Consider the following 18,063-nt stretch of genomic DNA (forward strand, 5'->3'; position numbering starts at 1 on the left):
CATAACAACTTTCGGGGGAATGAAGCGCATTCATTTCAAGCGTTCTCATGCAATTCCCTCAAAGCTTCTAAATGGGTGTTGTTTGTTTCCCACCGTTGCTAAATGTTTCCACTTGTGTGAAAAAAGCCCTTTCAGGATTTACCCCGGGGCTGATGTTGCACAGTTGTGTTTCTGTTTCTGTTCCACCCTGAGCCTTTAGCGCCTTCAATGCTTTGAACAGTCTTGTGCACAGCAGCCTACCATAGGACACCATGAGAGGGATTTATAACGTCTTATTCAGTTTCATTTTTGTCTGCTGCGCCTCAAGTAAGTGTCTGTATTTTTATTTATTTTTACCAATTTTTGTTATATTGTTTATTCAGTTGGGTGGATGGTTGCAATGTTCAAAATCCTATTATCAGGGATGTAAGTTTTCCGCTAATTCGCGGAATTCCGCTTTTTTTTATCTCCCCCCAAAAAAAAAAAAATCCGATTATTTTTTTTTTTTTGTAGTTCATTGTGTATGCGCATGACTCCGACAGATAACATCTTCTGCTATAACAAAGACATTTGTGGTATGCTCTAATATGAGTTACTTTTCATTTGGTCATGATACAATTATTTGTTCATGAAATTTGAACTCTTCAACATTATTTATGTGTTAACTTAGTAATCACATTAGTTAGATATGATGATATTCTCAGTGATAGTTTTTAAAAGCAAAGGCAGTCCAATGTTTTTGAATGTGACTGATTTTGAGTTGACTAAAACTACCATTTTATATGGGATAGTTCAATATACATTGAAAATTTATGCTGTTGTTTTGTCTATTTCTTTGTCATGTGAGTGCATTGAAAGTACTTAAAAACACGGAAAACCCATGAGACCTAGCTGGGTGCCAGCGGCCCCCAGAACCCCGGCTAAATTTTCAGATAATTTCACTTTGGTCAAATCACATCCCTGTATTATTGCTGGAAACATTGAGTGTTTTTGGATATCATGAACTGATCACAATAATCATTATCTGACCTTTACATACCTCATGACTTAAAAGTCTTCCTTGCATATTAGCTAAGAAGATACGCTGGTGCACGGTGTCCGATCCTGAACAGAGGAAGTGTGCAGAGCTGGCTAAAGCCTTGGTCGCTGTGATACCTCCAGCCTCTGTGAACACTTTTGCTAGACTTTCTTGCATCCGTGCATCCAGCTTGACTGACTGCATCAACAGAATGACGGTGAGCCGCCCACCCCACCACCACCACCAGAACTTGGAAACATTGTAAATTTATATCTAAGTAATTTAATGTTCAACCCTATTCTGTTTTAAATTCAAACCAAGCGATTTGTGTTTTCAGGCTAATCGTGCAGATATAGTGACACTAGACGCAGGAGATGTTTACTCTGCGATGAAGCAATTCGGCCTCACAGTTGTCGCCAAGGAGATCTACAGCAATGGTAATTTATGCTACGTTTTTGTGATGTTTCCTCATCGTGCAACCATTTGATCCAGTCTTGTGGCCGGCAGGAGGTTGTGTTTTGTCTGTAGCTGTGGTGAGAAACAGCAGCTTGGACTTAAGGTCCGTGCGGGGGCTCAGGAGCTGTCACAGTGGGCTCCGATGGACGGCGGGGTGGAATCTTCCTCTTGGGTTCCTGCTGTCCCGCAACTACCTGAGCTGGTCAAAGGAGAGGCCTCTAACACAGGGTGATTAACATGATTTAAATCGTGATGAGTGCTACTTCATAGATGTGGGGACATACACTTAAAGGGGAAGTTAAATAAAGAAAAAAAATCACAGTAATATGTTCTCTGGGGGTGTGCCAAAAAATCGATTCTCATAAGAATCGCGATTCTCATTTAGTACGATTCAAAATCGATTTAAAAAATCCCAAAATCGATTTTATTTAAATTATTTTATACTGTCTTGCCATTGTCTGTGTGTGCCTTTATTTAGAGCGCTGTTCATGTTGTACCCGATTTGGCCACTTAGGGGCAGTGTGGTTCTACACGGTCTAATACACTGCTAAGTTGTAGCCACATTAGAGAGTAGAAGAAAAAAGTCACAATCAAGTTATTCCAATAAAAGTTGTTTTTTTTGCTGCGTGGAGCCGTTCTTTTGAGTGATAAAAGTAGCCTCGAGTAGCGCGCTAATTAGCATTAGCGAGTCAGACTGGAGTAGATCATTACAATTTGCTGCTCATCTAAAGATCGAAGCAAAAATCATTGTCAAATCAAATCATTTTGAAACAAAAATCGTTCTCAAACAAAAATCCATTCTGAATCGAATCGCAGACCACAAAAATCGGAATCAAATCAAATCGTGAGACGTTCAAAGATTCCCACCCCTAGTAAACATGGCAGCAAAATTCTGCCATTTTTATCCATCTCAGTGGGCGGCCATTTTGCCTTTTGCCCTTGACTGAAAATGACATCACAGTTGCTCAGGTAACGAATTAAGACAATTTGGACAAGTCTATGCTTATAACTAGGGCGTGATGAGTTGATAACTGACTTGTGTTTTCCCCACACGGGCAGATGTGAGCAGCTTTTTCAATGCCAGCTGTGTTCCCGGATCTGCGGCCATGGCGCCACGTCTGTGTGCTCTGTGCCAAGGCCAGAAGTCTTACGTACGCCAAAAGAACTACCACTGTGAGACGTCTCACAACGAACCCTTCTACAACAGCCATGGCGCTCTCAGGTAACAATCACTTAAGCTAAACTTTTTGGATATATAGAGACAGTTGTGTCCTTTATAACGCTGTTTGTTTCTGTCACAGATGTCTCAAGAGCGGTGTTGGGGATGTTGCATTTGTTGACCATTTAGCACTTGAAACTATTGAAAGTAAGTCTTACTTGAGTGTTACTTTCTAAAATAAAGCTTGCTCATAATCTGTTCTTTCAGACAGTGAAAGGGACAAGTTTAGATTATTGTGCACAGATGGCACCCAAGCTCCTCTCAGCCACTACAACACATGTCATCTGGGCCGTGGTCCAGGAGCAGCTGTGGTCACCCGAGTGAGCTTTCGCAAGGTGGCTCGCAAATTTCTCCTTACGCTGCAGGTAACGTTTGTGTATTCTATAAAAATGCACTAAGGCTATGTTTTTACAGCCATTACAGTATGCTGTCCATGTACTTGTAATTAACCTGACATGCATGTTTTTGGAATGTGGGAGGAAGTATTCAGAGCGCGGTGGTCTGTAGCAGAAAGCTACATACTTTTAACACTACACAAGACTCTCATTGTTAACTCATTTACTGCCATTGACGGCTATAGACGTCAAAAAATTCATTTGGACTATTTCTATTAGTTTAACATTTTTTTCCACTTTTGTTAACAAGAGTATGAAAACCTAGAAAAAAAAGTTTTTATTGTACATTTAGAACAGATATCAAATTTGTGATTAATCATGTAGTTAACTATTGAAGTCATGCGATTAATTGCAATTAAAACTTTTAATCGCCTGATGACCTAATTTTTAATAATCTTTTCTTTTTTTGAAGAAAAATTATTTTAAAAAAAAGAAAGAAAATATTATTAAAAATTAGGGCGTCAGGCGATTATTATTTTTTAATTGTAATTCATCGCATGACTTCAATAATTAACTCACAATTAATCACAAATTTTATATCTGGTCTAAATGTACAATATTTTTTTTCCTAAAGTGGAAAAATGTTAAACTAATAGAAATAGTAAAATGATTTTTTGACGTCTTAAGCCGTCAATGGCAGTAAATGTGGAAAAAGTCTTAATTGTTGTGGAATGTTTAGGCTATTTGACAATAACACTATTGTGTAATTCCTTTTTTTTTTTCTTTTTTTTCTCTCTACACTATTGTGTAATTCCTAACTTAGATGCTGTTCGGTCGTCAAGGGCGAGAGCGGCATCGCTTCCAACTCTTCAATTCACTCTCTTTTGGGGAAAGGGACCTTCTTTTCAAAGACGCCACAGCCAAACTTGCTGCACTGCCAGACGGTGTGGATGTCAGTCAGGTGTTGGGACTGGGTTATATTGCACTCCTCAAAGGTCTTGGGCATGAAGGTGATTGTGCTTGTTGTGGTTCCTAAATTGGCTATCTGGTTAATTTGACTAATCCTGTGTGTGTTGTGTGCAGGAAGCTCACTGGAAGACAGTGTTGTGCGGTGGTGCTGCATCAGCCACGCAGAGCAGAGAAAATGTGAGCACTGGGCTCTAAGTATAAAGTCAGACCCGCTGGTGTGCGTCAGAGCGGCCTCCATGCGGGACTGCGTGAAGAAAATTAAGGTAAGTTGATGTAAGGATGCATACAAGGTGCGCCAGAAAAGGATAGTGTCACAAAACCGTAATCCACACGCCTTGTTTTGAAAATGGGCTGCAATTTCACAAATTCCGCAAATGATGTCATTGATTTGCAAACATGCTCCTTGTCGGTGGCTGTGGTGCATCCGCACCTTCAGACAGGAAGGCATTTACTTCTGAGAAGAACACAGGCTGGTCAGAGTTGTATGTGGATATCAGCGGAAACAATTAAGGTTTATTAAATGGTTGTTTACTAGCCAGGGAAAGACGAAGCCTCTCTAGACTCCACGTTCGATGTTCGCTCGGGCAACAACACGTCACATCCGAGGCAAACGACCTCCGCTTTGCATCACATGACCGACTTCATTGTGATGCGCTGCATGAGAGGACTGCGGATGGTGACACACACTGACTGACACAACTGTTTAGTGTTTGTTTTCGATACTGCAATAACATATTCTGAAAAGTTCATTCTTTGCATGGTCCTCATTACTACAAGGATCCAAAAGTGTCATTTCTTCAATTTTGTACCGTGAAGAAAAATACTGCAATTGAATTAACTATCAACAAAACCAAGAGTGGTGTACACTGTACAATACTCACGTTTGGAAATTACTGAGGGAAATTTTATCTGATTGTAATAATTAATTTTTACTATATTCGTTTTTGTACATGCAGTTGTCATTCCCCCATGTAAATGTTTAAAAATATATGATGCGCATTCTTGAACAAATTATTTCTATGAAAGTACGTTGTGACTTGGCGACAATAAGAAAGGCTGACAACAGTTGAGAATCTTTGGCTTATTTTGATCTGTTCACCTGTTATGTAAATTCCACTTTGTACTCTTTATACAGAGGGATGAGGTGGACGCTGTCTCGCTAGACGCAACTCATTTATTCATTGCAGGAAAATGTGGCCTCGTCCCAGTAATAACGGAATATTATGCTAACGGTACGTTGGTATCCCATGAGCCTCGCTAACTATGTTTAACCCTGGAGAACCCAAGAACCCTTTTCTTCTTTGGAAAATTATGAATTATACATTAAATGACTGCTATAAATTCACTGAACACCAAAATATGTTTTTTCAATTTTAACCCTTGTTTTTTGAACTAGCTCAGAGTTGCTAATTTATCAAAATATATATATAAAACATACTCCTAGGCATTCTGCAACATGATATGAAATAGATTAACAAAAAAAAACCCACAATTTTACCATCTGATGGTTTGCTGAGAAGATGGTTTTGTTTGGATTGATTACCAGCTCAACAAAACAGCATGTTGCCAGCAGCCATCTTGTCACCACCACTCTGGCTCATGTAAGTGCAATATTCATCCACTAGATGGCCCCATGCAGGGGTCAGAAGTGGCACTCTGGACTTTTGAAGTTAAATTTGTAAAAAAAAAAAAAAAAAAAAAAAGGACTTTGTTATTTGAGTAGCAGAATTTATAGGGGCCAAATTTGACCCCGTGGGTTCTCCAGGGTTAAACTACATAAATGAGTATTTAATTTACAAGCTGTCATAAATTTGTTGCCTCAGCTAATTTCACACTGAATGTTTTTGGGCATCTGTTTTCTTTAGATCGAGAATGTGTGACGACTGAAGTATCTACTGAACACAACACACTGGGTAAGACCAACTTTAGACTGGGCATCTTTCATACGAAAACCTTACATATGTCTCTACTCAGTGTTGCCCTCAGTTATGGGCGTGGCAGTATCAAAACGGTCCAGCAAGAGCGTCGCTATGGGCAACCTTGGAGGTCGCCGCTCCTGTCAAGGCCACATGTACAGCCCCGCGGGTTGGCTGCTCCCGCACACGCACACACTCAGCCGGGAGCACAACAGCAGCAGCAGTGCAACTTGTGATCCAAACCAAGGTGCTGTATGATTCCTTGAGCTGATTTGCGCACCCGCCGTCACAGTAACGTCTTCCATCTTGTAACCATTCGACGTTTAACTGTGCCCTTTCCACTTGGGCAGTGTACAGTGGCGTGTTTTGGAAAGGATGTCTTCCCGGCTCGCAGGGGAATCTGTGTAAAGTGTGTCTGGGAGGCACGGGGGAGGCTGCAACCAAACGCTGCACTGACAACCACAATGAGCGTTACTATGGCAACATGGGAGCTTTGAGGTATGCTATGTTGCTTATTTGACCAAGAATAGGCTTTCATTCTTATGAGTTTTTTTATGTTAGTCATTCCGCATGCATATTTGTGTGGCAATTTTCTACATATTTATAAAAGTTCATTAACGAGAAATGTTTGTGAAACTTTAATGAAGTAACCTCCTCACAGGTGTCTGGTTGGAGATCCCAGTGGCAAAAGCTATGGGGATGTAGCCTTCCTTGAGCAGCACAACCTTCAAGACAATATTCTCAGTAACATACTTAATCACATCATGAAGTACAGGTTCATTGAAAAGCAACTCCCTATTTTATAATTATTTACTTATTGTAATGTTTTCTCCTTTTTTTGCTCCTTATTGTACGAATTTCTACAACAAATCAATACTGATTACACTGCCCATCCAAAAATTACAATAAATAATGTTATAAGTATTTTTTGAAATAGGGATTTGCCTTTAAATCACCATATACTTTGTTACTTCAGACATTAGCTCTGCTCTGATTTTTTTTTTCTTTTGGCATTTTCTACTTCAGGTTTGAATTCCTCTGGTTGGGCAGAAGGGTGGACGTCATCAGACTTTGAGTTGCTGTGCGACGACGGCCGTCGGGCTGCTTTGTCTGAATGGGAGAACTGTAATCTGGGAGTAATCCCACCTAACACAGTCGTGACTCGGCCGGTCCTCACAACGCGAATTTACGACTTCCTCATGAAGTCTCAAGTGAGCATACAGGCACCGATTTTTATGTTGTTATTGTTTTATAAATATGCTGTCTGGGTAAATAAAACAGGACTGTGTTTTTTTCCCAAAAAGCACGAAAAACTTAAACCAAATTATTATTATCATATTTATTAAAAAAATTATTTTAGGGGTGGAATTAAATTATCTGTTTAACTAAGGATGGTGCCGGTTTTAGAGGTGGCCAGCATCATGAAATGTTTAAGGAAAAAAGAAAAAGTCAAAATATGACTGAGACCATTATTTAAACATGGTGTCAATATTGAGAGCTAATATAAAACTTGTTTCAAACCTCCAGGAAATGCTGGTGGCCAATCCAAGCTCTCAATTTAAGCTGTTTAAGTCTTGCCGCTATGGCGAAAGTGATCTGCTGTTTAAGGATGCAACACGGTGTTTTGTCCACACAAGCCACATGGATTGTCGCTCCATCCTGGGAGAGGAGTTTTACAAGCGCGTGGAAGCTGCTTTCAATTGCACCCAATCTGGTAGAAACAACGGAAAGCAATATCAAATATCATGCATGGTACAAACTCAACTGACTGTTAATACTAGCACATGTATTTCTTTTCTTTACAGCAGACATCTTGCAGTTCTGCAGTCACGATGTGTGCAGCACAGTCTAATGCACACTGAAATCAATCCACTCTGGCCTTCCTTTGTGGAGTGCATGTTCTCCTCATACTTGAGCGCTCCATTGTCTGCCCACACGTCAAAAACATACAGTACATGTTAGGTCTATTGAGGACTCTAATTGCCCGTACGTCTGAATCGTAGACTAGTGTATATGTACCCTGTGATTGACTAGCAACTGGTCCAGGGTGACTAGCCCAGGATGCACCCTGCCTAGCCTGAATTCAGCTGGGATATTAGGACAATTGCTAAAGAAATGTATTCATTTTATTTTATTTTTATAATTTATACAGCATTTTTCTTCTAATAAGACAATTTGTATTTTATTTTTATATTCTGGATGACTGATGAGTGTGTGCTGCTAAAAGTGAAACAATGACTATCTATTAAAAATAACGAATGCGGGACTTGCTAACTAGCTGAAAAAAACTAATTTTCGTGGCAAATTTTTATAATAAACACATGCGTAATTCTTTGCGTATAATTTAATCACTGTTTTGTTAATCTTTTATAATCTTTAATTAACTTCCATAGTTTTTTATTACACGTCGACGTATAACGTTTAATTGGTCGTGTTTTAAAATCTTTGTAATCATATGTTGACATTTTGCGGACATGCGACTATGTGACTACTGACTACATATCCCAGAAGACACTGCGCGACTAACTTGCGCTTCAATTTACTTCCTGTTATTTTCAATGTCACGCAAGAATGGTTTTGGGTTTAGTTTTGTTGCCCGAGGTGGCTGATAAGTCACGTTTTTGAGACGTTTTAAACACTTCACACTGCTGTATATAAGGTAATGAATGTACTTTGTTTACGTCTTTAAAATCTGTTCGATTTGCTGAACCTAGCTAGCCTGTACGTGTCTCTACCCACAACACATTACAGGTGTGTTTACTACACGTAAATTGTACAGTATTATTCTTTAGTTCAATTACCAAAACGGGAACGACCGGTCCATGTATGTACTGTAATTTATTGGTTAGTTATTATGAAAGGAATATGCAAAAATTACATAACAATTTGTAACTTCATATCTATTCTATGTGCTGTACGTTTCACTAAAGACACCTGCAACGAATGACATTATATACACAAAAAATGTCTTGTTGTATTATTTACTGCAGCAATGGCAGTGCAAAAATACCCTTCACTATGCCAAGGCACATATTCTATTTCAGAAACTTCTCACTACACACCAGACAAAAATGGCAATATAAGCACAGAATGATGATGTACTTGTCTCAATTTACTCACACGTGAAAATGCCTGCTTGAGGAACAAGTGTGCATTATCTATAGCAAGTACATCAAAATTTTGGACCAATCAATTGAGTGATGATTTTTATATACCCAATGTGATGCAGATGAGATTACCATGCAGAGTTACAACACTGCACACAACATCCTCCAGGAGGGCATCCTCAGCCCCCGCTGGGATGTTCGTCCCTGACTGCGACTCCATAGACACACAACCCCTGCAGCAGCTCCAGGACTTTGTCTCCCGGGCCACACGGCTGTTCACCATCAGCGGCGCCGGTCTCTCCACTGAGTCGGGCATCCCAGATTACCGCTCTGAAGGCGTGGGCCTGTACGCCCGCACCGACAGACGTCCCATGCAGCACGTCGAGTTCGTCCGCAGCGCCAAGTCCCGTCAGCGTTACTGGGCGAGGAATTTTCTGGGGTGGCCGCAGTTCTCTTCGCATCAGCCCAACGTGGCTCACAGGGCTCTGCAGAAGTGGGAGGGGCGGGGCAAGCTGCACTGGCTGGTCACCCAGAATGTGGATGCTCTCCATTCAAAGGCAGGACAGAAAAGACTCACTGAGCTCCACGGATGTGCACACAGGTGACAAAGCATCACAAGGATCATTTTTGTTTCTGAAGTATTTACATGTCAACTTTACATTACACAAAAATAATACTAATTTCACTTGAACTTAATGTTAACATTTTTCTACCCTCAGGGTAGTGTGTTTAGGCTGTGGCAGTATCTCGGCGAGAGATTTGCTCCAAAAGCGTTTCGTAGAGCTCAACCCAGACTGGAGGGCTCAGGCCGGGGCCGTGGCTCCGGACGGGGACGTCTTCCTGGAAGACGAGCTGGCTCTCCATTTCAGGGTTCCCTCCTGTGAGGTCTGTGGGGGGATACTGAAGCCTGAAGTTACCTTCTTCGGCGATACGGTGAAGAAAGACACAGTGCAGTTTGTGCACAACAAATTAGCCGAGTCGGACGGAGTGCTCGTCATCGGGACATCGCTGCAGGTGAGTTTCACTCCAGGACAGAAAAATGACTTACCCCTGGTGATTACACATGTGAACAAAATTGTTCAATCAAGCTGCTTGGAGATTACTCACGTTATTTCTCTGACCACAGTGTGTTTTTCTTTCATTAAATGTGCTGATCTGTGGTTTTCCTCAGGTCTACTCAGGATACAGATTTTTACTGGCAGCCAACGATAGAAAAATACCGGTCGCCATTGTGAACATTGGGCCTACGAGGGCAGACCATTTGGCCCAGTTGAAAGTGAGAGGCCGCTGTGGTGACGTGCTGTCAATCATTCAACCTCTGTGAGGGTAATGCAAAACATGGAAATAGTCTTCAAATAGAAAAAACTACCTCGACTTCACAGCTAGCCGGATTGCAAGGATGCAACGTCAAACGTGATCTTATGAGATTCAATGAAAGTGCTATAAAAAAAAAGAAAGGACTTTCAAATGTGATCATGTTGTTTTCTATTTCAACATATAATTTCTTTGCAGTTTTGCAGCTGTCACACACTTAACTGTAGTGTTAAATAAATACCTCCTTGATAATGTCAGTCAAAACTGATCATTATAATCTTGAAAGGCACAATTATTGATGCAGCTTTTGTGTTGGATCTCATCATGCAGGTGTACCTAATGTGGACAGTGACTGTTTACATTTCTGCTAATAGATGACGTATACGTACTCTTAACCTCAAATGGCAGTACGCTATAGAATTTCTCCACAAGGATGGAGTATGTCCTACCCACAAACAGCACTTAAATGAAAAGCCTAAAATTAGAAATACACAATTGCCAGGTTTTGAGTTAGTTTATTTTCATTGTTTTAGTTTTAGATTGTAAGTAGTTTCATTGCCATTTAACCACATTGGTGGTACGCGGGCCCTCTCAAGTATTATGCAAAATAACAACAGTTAAATGTATCATTTATTCTATTAACTTTTAAGTTGAATACATTCACATTACTCTTTAAGAGCTTGTTTTCAGGCATTTATTTAGGTACAATTTTTATGTCATTTGTGTACAATACATTTTAATTGGCTCAGTTTTTATATTTTTTGTCTAAGCAGTTGATGCACATTAAATGTTTACATTTTTTGAAAGAAGTTGGGGGTGTTAAAAATATATATTACTCTTCAAATGCATTTCAGTGGGTTATATGGAGATTTTCGGCCACCCCCTCCCTATCCCTTGTAAAACCTCATAAAAAATTATGGATGCTGCGGCCGACTATACTAATTATGCGACTGTATTTTAACGTTAGCTATTATTTAAGTACTTGGTTATGTTTTTTTTAACGTGGTACTTTCTTTAAAAAAAAAAAACAGATATAATGGATCATATACGAAATGTGGAGAAAAAAAAAGCAAATTTGTCGTAACATTTTTATTTTACTCACTTCCTGCTGAAATGGATCATTTGCCACATAAAAATGCACTTATAACTCAAACTCTGGCCAAGGTACAAGTCATCTAGCTTGTCCTCATCTCAAATTTACTTAAACCTGGGATTAAATGTTCCCCATGCTGTATTAATAAACAAGAAGAAAAAGCTTCTTTAAAAGTTTAATGGAGTCGCGAATACAAGATCATTTAGTCACAGACAGACTGACGGCAGAGTGACTGCAGACTGACAAACAGTGAGCTCTTTGTGGATGTTTTGCTGCCGGAATCTTTCTTGAAGGCCGAGCTTCCACTCCTCCAGGTTGGGCAACGTGTCATTCTGTAGGACGGCTGGGATGCTGAATGAGTACAGGCAACATTTATGGTCGATGTCACCTGCCGGCCATGTTGCAGATGCCGTTGTCACCGTCAAGGGTGTCATAGCGAGGCAGTTTTCAAAGCTCTCGGTCTGGTCAAACCAGTAGATGGCGGGGTAACCCAGTAACAACCCAAAGACGGCGCTCAAGTTCCACTCATCTGAACCCTCTGCTACATAAACGCCCTTGTCAACATCCTTCGCTGCATCCAACCCACTTAGAAGAAAAAGGAGCTGTTGTGCGATGCTCTTCAGCCCTGCTCTGACTGGCTCTATGATGGCGGGTTTCGCCAGTGAGTGGCAGACATCAATCACCACCGGGCCGCTATTGTGAAGCACCTTCTCTAGATTGGCCCGCGTCGCACCCGGGTTAACAATGAAGCTGTTACCGTTCAAGTCCAAGGTGACAAGGGAGTCTGACACAAGTTGGGACGACTGACACCAGCGCAAATACCGATGCACCTGCTCTGCACTGGCGCCGTTGGCGTCATACAGCAGAGCGGGTTTCAAAGCCAAATCAACAGCTGAGAGTTGGGCCGCCACATCCATACTCTGAGGGACGGAGAGAGATTTCCTTCCAGTGGACAAACATTTACGAGACGCAGCAACGAAGACCTCCCAAGTGTGCATAGCTTGACAAATTGGATGCAATTTAAATATGGTACGCTTCCTACACAGTTGAGGTACTTTACAATCTAAACAATAGCAGACTTAATGTTCTCAAGCTTGTACATGATGGGGGGGGGGGGGAGATCAACTGATTTATTAAAAACAGGATACATTTCAAACTAGGATCACACAAAAAAAAACTTTTCTTTACATCCTTTGTTTCTTCTTTTGTAGTCCAAGACACCTAAAAACAGCGTGATTCCGAAATATCAATATACATAAGTTCATTTAGCAAATGTCAAATTGAGTATAATGAATCTCACCAAATTATCCAGGATGTGACGTGGTTACGTGACAGGCTGAGGGGCCATCAAGTCAAAATCGGAGAGATTTCTTGCAACCCAAACACCGGCTGCAAACAACCCCAAGTTGACCAGAAGATTCCTGAAAGCAAAAATTAAAACCATGACACAAAATCACTCAACATTAATTATTTACAGAGTCTTTGCAATTTGCTTATTCCCAATTAGAATCTTGATTTTTTTTGTTATATACTGTTTGTTAAAATACGCTCCAGTAGTCCATTAGGAGTCATCAGTACTTCTTGCAACAACAACTAAAAAGATAGAAAATAACAATAATGAAAGTACAGTGACAGACAGAGAAATTAAATGCTCTTCAACTAGAAGGCATCTCCGTACAAGGTCAAAATCTGGTTTAAAAAATCAGATTCTATTCATTTATAATTGTTCATTGGTTACCATAAAGATTTTTAGATGACATAAAAAAAACGTCTATTTATCCAATGGAGCACCCTGCGGCAAGGACAAATGTCTGCTGGCGAGATGCTAATGCTAGTAAGAAAATGCTAGCAGACACATGGTTTTAAAACCGCCTCACACTACTGTAACTCACCTCCTGAAATCATTTCTGTCTGTTGCAAATTTACATGCCGAACTAATCCATTCTGTTACGCTTGACGAGCCAGATGAGCTCTTTTTGCCCTCTACTCCGCTCATGATTTTAATAGCTGCACCGGTGAAACTAGCTTAGGAACGAGGCTGTACACACCGGAAGTAGCGCTGTTACCAGCTCACTACGGCGAGCGACGAGGCTTAAAGTTTCATAACGCGTCGTTATTCAATCGCGCGTACGCGTGACGATGTCCGCCACACGTTATCGTCGCTTCCTCAAGTTGTGCGAGGAATGGCCCCGCGACGAGAACAAGAAAGGGCGAGATTTGGGAACGTTTCTCCGGCAGAGAGTGGCAGCTGCGTTCCGTGAGGGCGAAAACACACAGGTAGGGAAACACCGGCGACTCGGCTCCGCTGCTACATAGCACGAAGCTAAAGCTAACTTGGAAACATTGAGCGGCCGGTTGACCTTGCTCGCCCTTATCTTCAATTAATTGTTGTAATTTATTCACGAATGTAGCATCATTGTTGTAGTGGTTGTTTAAATTTTGCCTCCCCTATATATTTCAGCTTAATATCTTATACATTTATATTTTACTGTCAGAAATAAATATGGTTCCCTGTTAAGAGTGAAAGGACATTTTCATTTCTTGCAGATAAATTCTGGCTTCATGTGTTGTTTTGTCTATTTCCAGATCGCAGATACAGAAAAGTGTGATCAGACTTACGAAAGTCTGGCAAGAATTAATGCAAACACGTACAAACAGCGAGTAAGTAAATATGGAGTCAAAAATATGAATTTTCTCAGTTTGTGTGCTATAAATATCGTGGAATGTTTCCAACTGCAACCTTTATGCTGCTTAATCGGCAAACAAATTTTGTTACAATTTTCAACTGTCTTCAGGGATGTACATCTTCAGAAGCTCCTCCTGTAAATTATGACCATTAAACATCTTAAGAATGTGATATCATTTAATCCTGAAAAATCCTTAAGTTGTGTTTGTTTCCTCTTAGTTTCCTCGCATGAGAGATACGAGCTTCACTGGAGTCACAGCAGAAGAGTGTAAATTAATATTGTCAGGTAAGGACACAGTCGTCATTGCCTTCTCACTTGAACATCACATTAACATTGTATTTTCTCCTTTTCCTTTTTCATTGTTCAGGTGGGCAGCAGTCAGATGATGAAAAGAAGAGTTTGTGGAAAACATTAACAGAGAGGTTTTCTTCCAAGTCACCAGAGGACGTTGCAGAGAAAGCTCCTGACAAATAACATTTTATGCACTTATTTTAATTCATATGGAAATAAAGATTATTATTGCTATCTTTGCTATTCTTATTTACATTTAAAGTAAAAACACAAAACAAAACAAAAAAACATTTATCCATGGATTTTATAATGTACTGTTTTACAAAAGAACTGAAATAAATAGCACACATTTAAATGGTGGGGGGGCATAATTTCAAAAGTTATGTTTTGATGCAAGGAGCAGTGCTAGGTATGTTTGTAAGACATCTTTAACAACGGTTTCTTTGCACTACGCGAAAACTAAAGAATAATCTTGACGTGTGGACAATCAATGCTTTCAATAATCATGAATAATTTTATTTTTCATTTATGCAGAACTCGACTGTTCATACAAAAGCAAATATGTATGCATTGTTTTTTTTGACACACGAAAAATTTACTTTACCTATATTTCATTTCAGCATTGTTTTTGATATCCTCTCAATATTTGGAAGAACTTCTAACGAGAGGCTCCAGTGAATGTGATTAAGCATTGTCATACAAGAAGCAGATGGTCAAATATTGATATGATTACATTGGAAAATGATGAAGCTACATATTGTGCTGCAGAAAATTGTAAAAAAAAAAAAAAAAGGCTGCTGGTTGGTAAAAATAAATCACAAGTGTCTTTCTGAGCCTGTGCAAACGGTCATTTGTCATCAACAAACCAGTCAAGTGATATCAATCAGGGCTCAGAAACCAAAAGCTTAGTGAACAAAATAAAAGTTTTTTGTAGAAAAATAATTTTAAAGGCCCCTGGACAGATAGATTCACATTCACATATGAAATGCTGATGCTGTTTGCTCGAGGCTCACGTAAACATCCCCCGGCTTTTTCTTCTACTCTTCTTTTTTCTCAGGGTTGTCTCTCCATATGCGGTAGCTGAGGGAGGTGGCCAGACACAACCAGGCCAGGTAGGGCGCCATGAGCCAAGTGGCCGGTCGGCTGATGGGATACCAGGACCACATGGTGGCGCTGACAGTCCCAGTTAGAAGCACAATCTCCACGAAGGCCTTTTATCAATTGTATGAGGTTAGACATCAAAATATAATAATTTCAATCACATGGGCGTGTTGAGATTACCAATTTGAGTTTATGTGCGCCAAAGAAGATGGGCGTCCAGGCCCAGTTGAGTGCCAGCTGCATCCCGTAGAGTCCCAGTGGCACCACCGCGTCCTCTGTGAAACCTCCAAGTTCTTTCCACACCAGATAGGAGCCATAGCTACGGGGCGGAAAAAACATGATATTATGCTTATATGAAAGTGTTACTTTGGCATCATTTTGTTACCCAGGAGCTATGTTGACATTAATTTGAAGAGCTTCAATTAGACAAAAGCTGTACTTTGCTGCCATCTTGTGGCATTTTTGGAACACAACGAAAATTGTCAGGACAGTTTACAGTGACCTTGCCTATCCACCACGAATAACGAGTCCACTGTATACAATATGAAAATCTTTTTTTGGAGCAAAGAGCATTGCAGGGGAACATTGTAACCTCAATTTGGGATTTTTTGGGGGGGGAATGTTGATGAAAATGCAAACTCCTCACAGGAAGGCCTATACAGAGATGCTTGACCCTCACCCCATTCCTGTATACAGACAGGTCCACGCCACGGGGAACGCTGGATTCGGAGGCCGCCACCATGGTTTCTGCAGGGTGGGGTACCAGGTCTTCACCTCTTTTCGGGTGATGTAGCCGCCATACAGCCCTCCAAGGTGTGGCAGGGCGGTCATTCCAACCATGGGTAGCCACATTCTAAAAGACAAAACAAAACGCAATATATAAGCATACTTTTTTATTCAGTACCATAACTTTATCTCATATGTTCATGTGGAAGGTGATTCTTGAAGTGAATGCTGTCAATACAAGAAAACTACACTGGTGATTATACATGCAGGCGGTCCTCTGTTTACGACGAATGTCGAATTATACGCTACCGTGGTGGCGTAAACCGAATTAAGCAACTTATTAACACAACAGACTTAGGTCATAATTACATCAAATACTTTTTATACAAAATGAACAGGCCATAAATATGACCCAATCACATGAAAAAACAAAAATAAAATAAACGGAAAAAAACGACGCACATGTATTTCAGGTAAAATGAAACTATTGTTACTTGGGTAAATCTGTAAAAAAAAGAATTTAAATTAATACGGTGTTTAACCTCACGCTTTTCCCCCTGACTTATGAACAAAGCGGAAAGCTACTATCCTAATACGCCAAACAGGAATGGCACCTGTGCACTACAGCCTGTCGTATTTCACGAAAACAATGCTAAATAACGCAATTAAAAGCGCTGTTGCAGCAGGACTGGGCATTATGCAAACTAATTGCGTTACATAAATTGCACACCCCATTTTTTTAAGTCCAGAAATGCATTCTTCCGTCCTTGTGAGTGCTGTAAGTCAAGGTTCATTTGGTAACAGGCAAAGTTTTAGGCATGCTTCTCTTACCTCTCTCCTTTGTGTTGTTGGTCTTTTGCAAATCGTTACGGCCAGTTGCTTAATTACAAGCACCGCAGTTTTATAAGCGTCAGGCTGTTGTCTTGTGATATAAATGTCTTAAATGGGCAGGGCAGCCTTATCTCAACTGTTCTCCCTGTCACTCCCAAGCTAGCATGTGTACAAAGATGAACACTCACGCCAAGAAGTAATCGCCCTGTGCTTCCGGTTTGGCCGACGATTAATCCATTCACACCTCAGATAGCAAAGATGAGTAAAACGGTCAAGACATTTAGTTTCACCCTGGTTGAGTTCGTCTGCGATATACAGGTATATCCGCCTTTTCATATTTATTTCCATTTCCAAAAATATTCTATATTACTTTACGTCTGAGTTTGAGTTTTTGAAATCACACATCGAGAATTCCCTGGATGCAGTAAATTATTATCATACTGGCGGGGGGAAAAACTGTATTTTCTGGTAAAACATTTAGGGAGTCAATCAGTTCATGTTACCACGAATAAATTATAATTATGCAACAAGGAACATCTCAATCGGTTTCATTTTCAAATCTTTGTGTAGGTCTATGTAATATACTGCCCCTTATTGGTCACGGCGCGCACACCAGAAACAGAAGCGCAATGCTCATCATTGAATTGTCACGAATCATCACGATGTTTATTTACATTCTACCAAAATTAGTGATTACTCTATGTGTACTATACAGTAGTGGGTACTTTTTTTAACTTACGAGCGTGGGCGCAGAACAAATTAAATTTGTAAGTCAAGCACCACTGATATGCCTTAATTGGTTAAATATATATATATATATATATATATATATATATATATATATATATATATATATATATATATATATATATATATATATATATATATACATATATATATATATAATTTTTTTTAGGTGGAACTTGATGTGAAAAGTCTTCACACTACTACTTTACTTATTCGATAATGTCTCTGCCATAATATGCTAACTTCATACTTGTATAATTTTCAGTTTTTTTCC

General features: G+C 40.0%; 6 protein-coding genes across 6 annotated transcripts; 3 read left to right on the plus strand and 3 right to left on the minus strand.

Moving 5' to 3' along the window:
- The first annotated feature begins 250 nt into the window (after positions 1 to 250).
- On the plus strand, positions 251 to 8,030 carry sxph (saxiphilin). The gene is made up of 17 exons (XM_077573231.1): positions 251 to 306; positions 1,051 to 1,214; positions 1,335 to 1,434; positions 1,505 to 1,681; positions 2,513 to 2,675; positions 2,755 to 2,819; positions 2,880 to 3,037; positions 3,831 to 4,017; positions 4,091 to 4,239; positions 5,112 to 5,208; positions 5,842 to 5,889; positions 5,951 to 6,139; positions 6,243 to 6,390; positions 6,554 to 6,636; positions 6,919 to 7,103; positions 7,420 to 7,606; positions 7,698 to 8,030. Exons 1-17 carry the CDS (start codon positions 252 to 254, stop codon positions 7,742 to 7,744), a joined length of 2,202 nt encoding a protein of 733 aa, XP_077429357.1. The 5' UTR covers position 251; the 3' UTR covers positions 7,745 to 8,030.
- A 193-nt stretch (positions 8,031 to 8,223) lies between these two features.
- Positions 8,224 to 11,259, plus strand: sirt4 (sirtuin 4). The gene is made up of 4 exons (XM_077573232.1): positions 8,224 to 8,551; positions 9,122 to 9,600; positions 9,719 to 10,013; positions 10,171 to 11,259. Exons 2-4 carry the CDS (start codon positions 9,122 to 9,124, stop codon positions 10,321 to 10,323), a joined length of 927 nt encoding a protein of 308 aa, XP_077429358.1. The 5' UTR covers positions 8,224 to 8,551; the 3' UTR covers positions 10,324 to 11,259.
- Positions 11,260 to 11,567: 308 nt separating this feature from the next.
- On the minus strand, positions 11,568 to 12,414 carry c8h1orf74 (chromosome 8 C1orf74 homolog). Its single transcript, XM_077573233.1, has one exon. It carries the CDS (start codon positions 12,402 to 12,404, stop codon positions 11,613 to 11,615), a length of 792 nt encoding a protein of 263 aa, XP_077429359.1. The 5' UTR covers positions 12,405 to 12,414; the 3' UTR covers positions 11,568 to 11,612.
- A 108-nt stretch (positions 12,415 to 12,522) lies between these two features.
- Positions 12,523 to 13,571, minus strand: tomm6 (translocase of outer mitochondrial membrane 6 homolog (yeast)). The gene is made up of 3 exons (XM_077573236.1): positions 13,299 to 13,571; positions 12,707 to 12,827; positions 12,523 to 12,627 (listed from the first exon to the last, which is right to left on the minus strand). Exons 1-2 carry the CDS (start codon positions 13,400 to 13,402, stop codon positions 12,731 to 12,733), a joined length of 201 nt encoding a protein of 66 aa, XP_077429362.1. The 5' UTR covers positions 13,403 to 13,571; the 3' UTR covers positions 12,523 to 12,627; positions 12,707 to 12,730.
- On the plus strand, positions 13,540 to 14,618 carry uqcc2 (ubiquinol-cytochrome c reductase complex assembly factor 2). Its single transcript, XM_077573235.1, has 4 exons — positions 13,540 to 13,683; positions 13,993 to 14,067; positions 14,312 to 14,378; positions 14,461 to 14,618. The coding sequence occupies exons 1-4, from the start codon at positions 13,546 to 13,548 to the stop codon at positions 14,565 to 14,567; spliced, it is 387 nt and encodes a 128-aa protein (XP_077429361.1). The 5' UTR covers positions 13,540 to 13,545; the 3' UTR covers positions 14,568 to 14,618.
- Positions 14,619 to 14,875: 257 nt separating this feature from the next.
- tspo (translocator protein) lies at positions 14,876 to 17,241 on the minus strand. Its single transcript, XM_077573234.1, has 4 exons — positions 17,043 to 17,241; positions 16,165 to 16,338; positions 15,666 to 15,804; positions 14,876 to 15,595 (listed from the first exon to the last, which is right to left on the minus strand). The coding sequence occupies exons 2-4, from the start codon at positions 16,335 to 16,337 to the stop codon at positions 15,422 to 15,424; spliced, it is 486 nt and encodes a 161-aa protein (XP_077429360.1). The 5' UTR covers position 16,338; positions 17,043 to 17,241; the 3' UTR covers positions 14,876 to 15,421.
- Positions 17,242 to 18,063: the final 822 nt, after the last annotated feature.

The sequence above is a fragment of the Vanacampus margaritifer genome, chromosome 8 (genome assembly GCF_051991255.1).
Source record: "Vanacampus margaritifer isolate UIUO_Vmar chromosome 8, RoL_Vmar_1.0, whole genome shotgun sequence".
NCBI classification, from domain to species: domain Eukaryota; kingdom Metazoa; phylum Chordata; class Actinopteri; order Syngnathiformes; family Syngnathidae; genus Vanacampus; species Vanacampus margaritifer.

Coding starts and splice junctions, on each gene's coding strand:
- sxph (XM_077573231.1), top strand. CDS start 252: ATGAGAGGGATTTATAACGTCTTATTCAGTTTCATTTTTGTCTGCTGC. Junction 3,038..3,830: donor AATTTCTCCTTACGCTGCAG/GTAACGTTTGTG, acceptor TTCCTAACTTAG/ATGCTGTTCGGTCGTCAAGG. Junction 4,018..4,090: donor CAAAGGTCTTGGGCATGAAG/GTGATTGTGCTT, acceptor TGTTGTGTGCAG/GAAGCTCACTGGAAGACAGT.
- sirt4 (XM_077573232.1), top strand. CDS start 9,122: ATGAGATTACCATGCAGAGTTACAACACTGCACACAACATCCTCCAGG. Junction 9,601..9,718: donor CTCCACGGATGTGCACACAG/GTGACAAAGCAT, acceptor TTCTACCCTCAG/GGTAGTGTGTTTAGGCTGTG. Junction 10,014..10,170: donor TCATCGGGACATCGCTGCAG/GTGAGTTTCACT, acceptor GGTTTTCCTCAG/GTCTACTCAGGATACAGATT.
- tspo (XM_077573234.1), bottom strand. CDS start 16,337: ATGTGGCTACCCATGGTTGGAATGACCGCCCTGCCACACCTTGGAGGG. Junction 15,805..16,164: donor TGTCTGTATACAGGAATGGG/GTGAGGGTCAAG, acceptor TCCGCCCCGTAG/CTATGGCTCCTATCTGGTGT. Junction 15,596..15,665: donor GCGCACATAAACTCAAATTG/GTAATCTCAACA, acceptor AATTGATAAAAG/GCCTTCGTGGAGATTGTGCT.
- tomm6 (XM_077573236.1), bottom strand. CDS start 13,402: ATGAGCGGAGTAGAGGGCAAAAAGAGCTCATCTGGCTCGTCAAGCGTA. Junction 12,828..13,298: donor GACAGAAATGATTTCAGGAG/GTGAGTTACAGT, acceptor TTTTGCTTTCAG/GAATCTTCTGGTCAACTTGG.
- uqcc2 (XM_077573235.1), top strand. CDS start 13,546: ATGTCCGCCACACGTTATCGTCGCTTCCTCAAGTTGTGCGAGGAATGG. Junction 13,684..13,992: donor GTGAGGGCGAAAACACACAG/GTAGGGAAACAC, acceptor GTCTATTTCCAG/ATCGCAGATACAGAAAAGTG. Junction 14,068..14,311: donor CAAACACGTACAAACAGCGA/GTAAGTAAATAT, acceptor GTTTCCTCTTAG/TTTCCTCGCATGAGAGATAC.
- c8h1orf74 (XM_077573233.1), bottom strand. CDS start 12,404: ATGCACACTTGGGAGGTCTTCGTTGCTGCGTCTCGTAAATGTTTGTCC.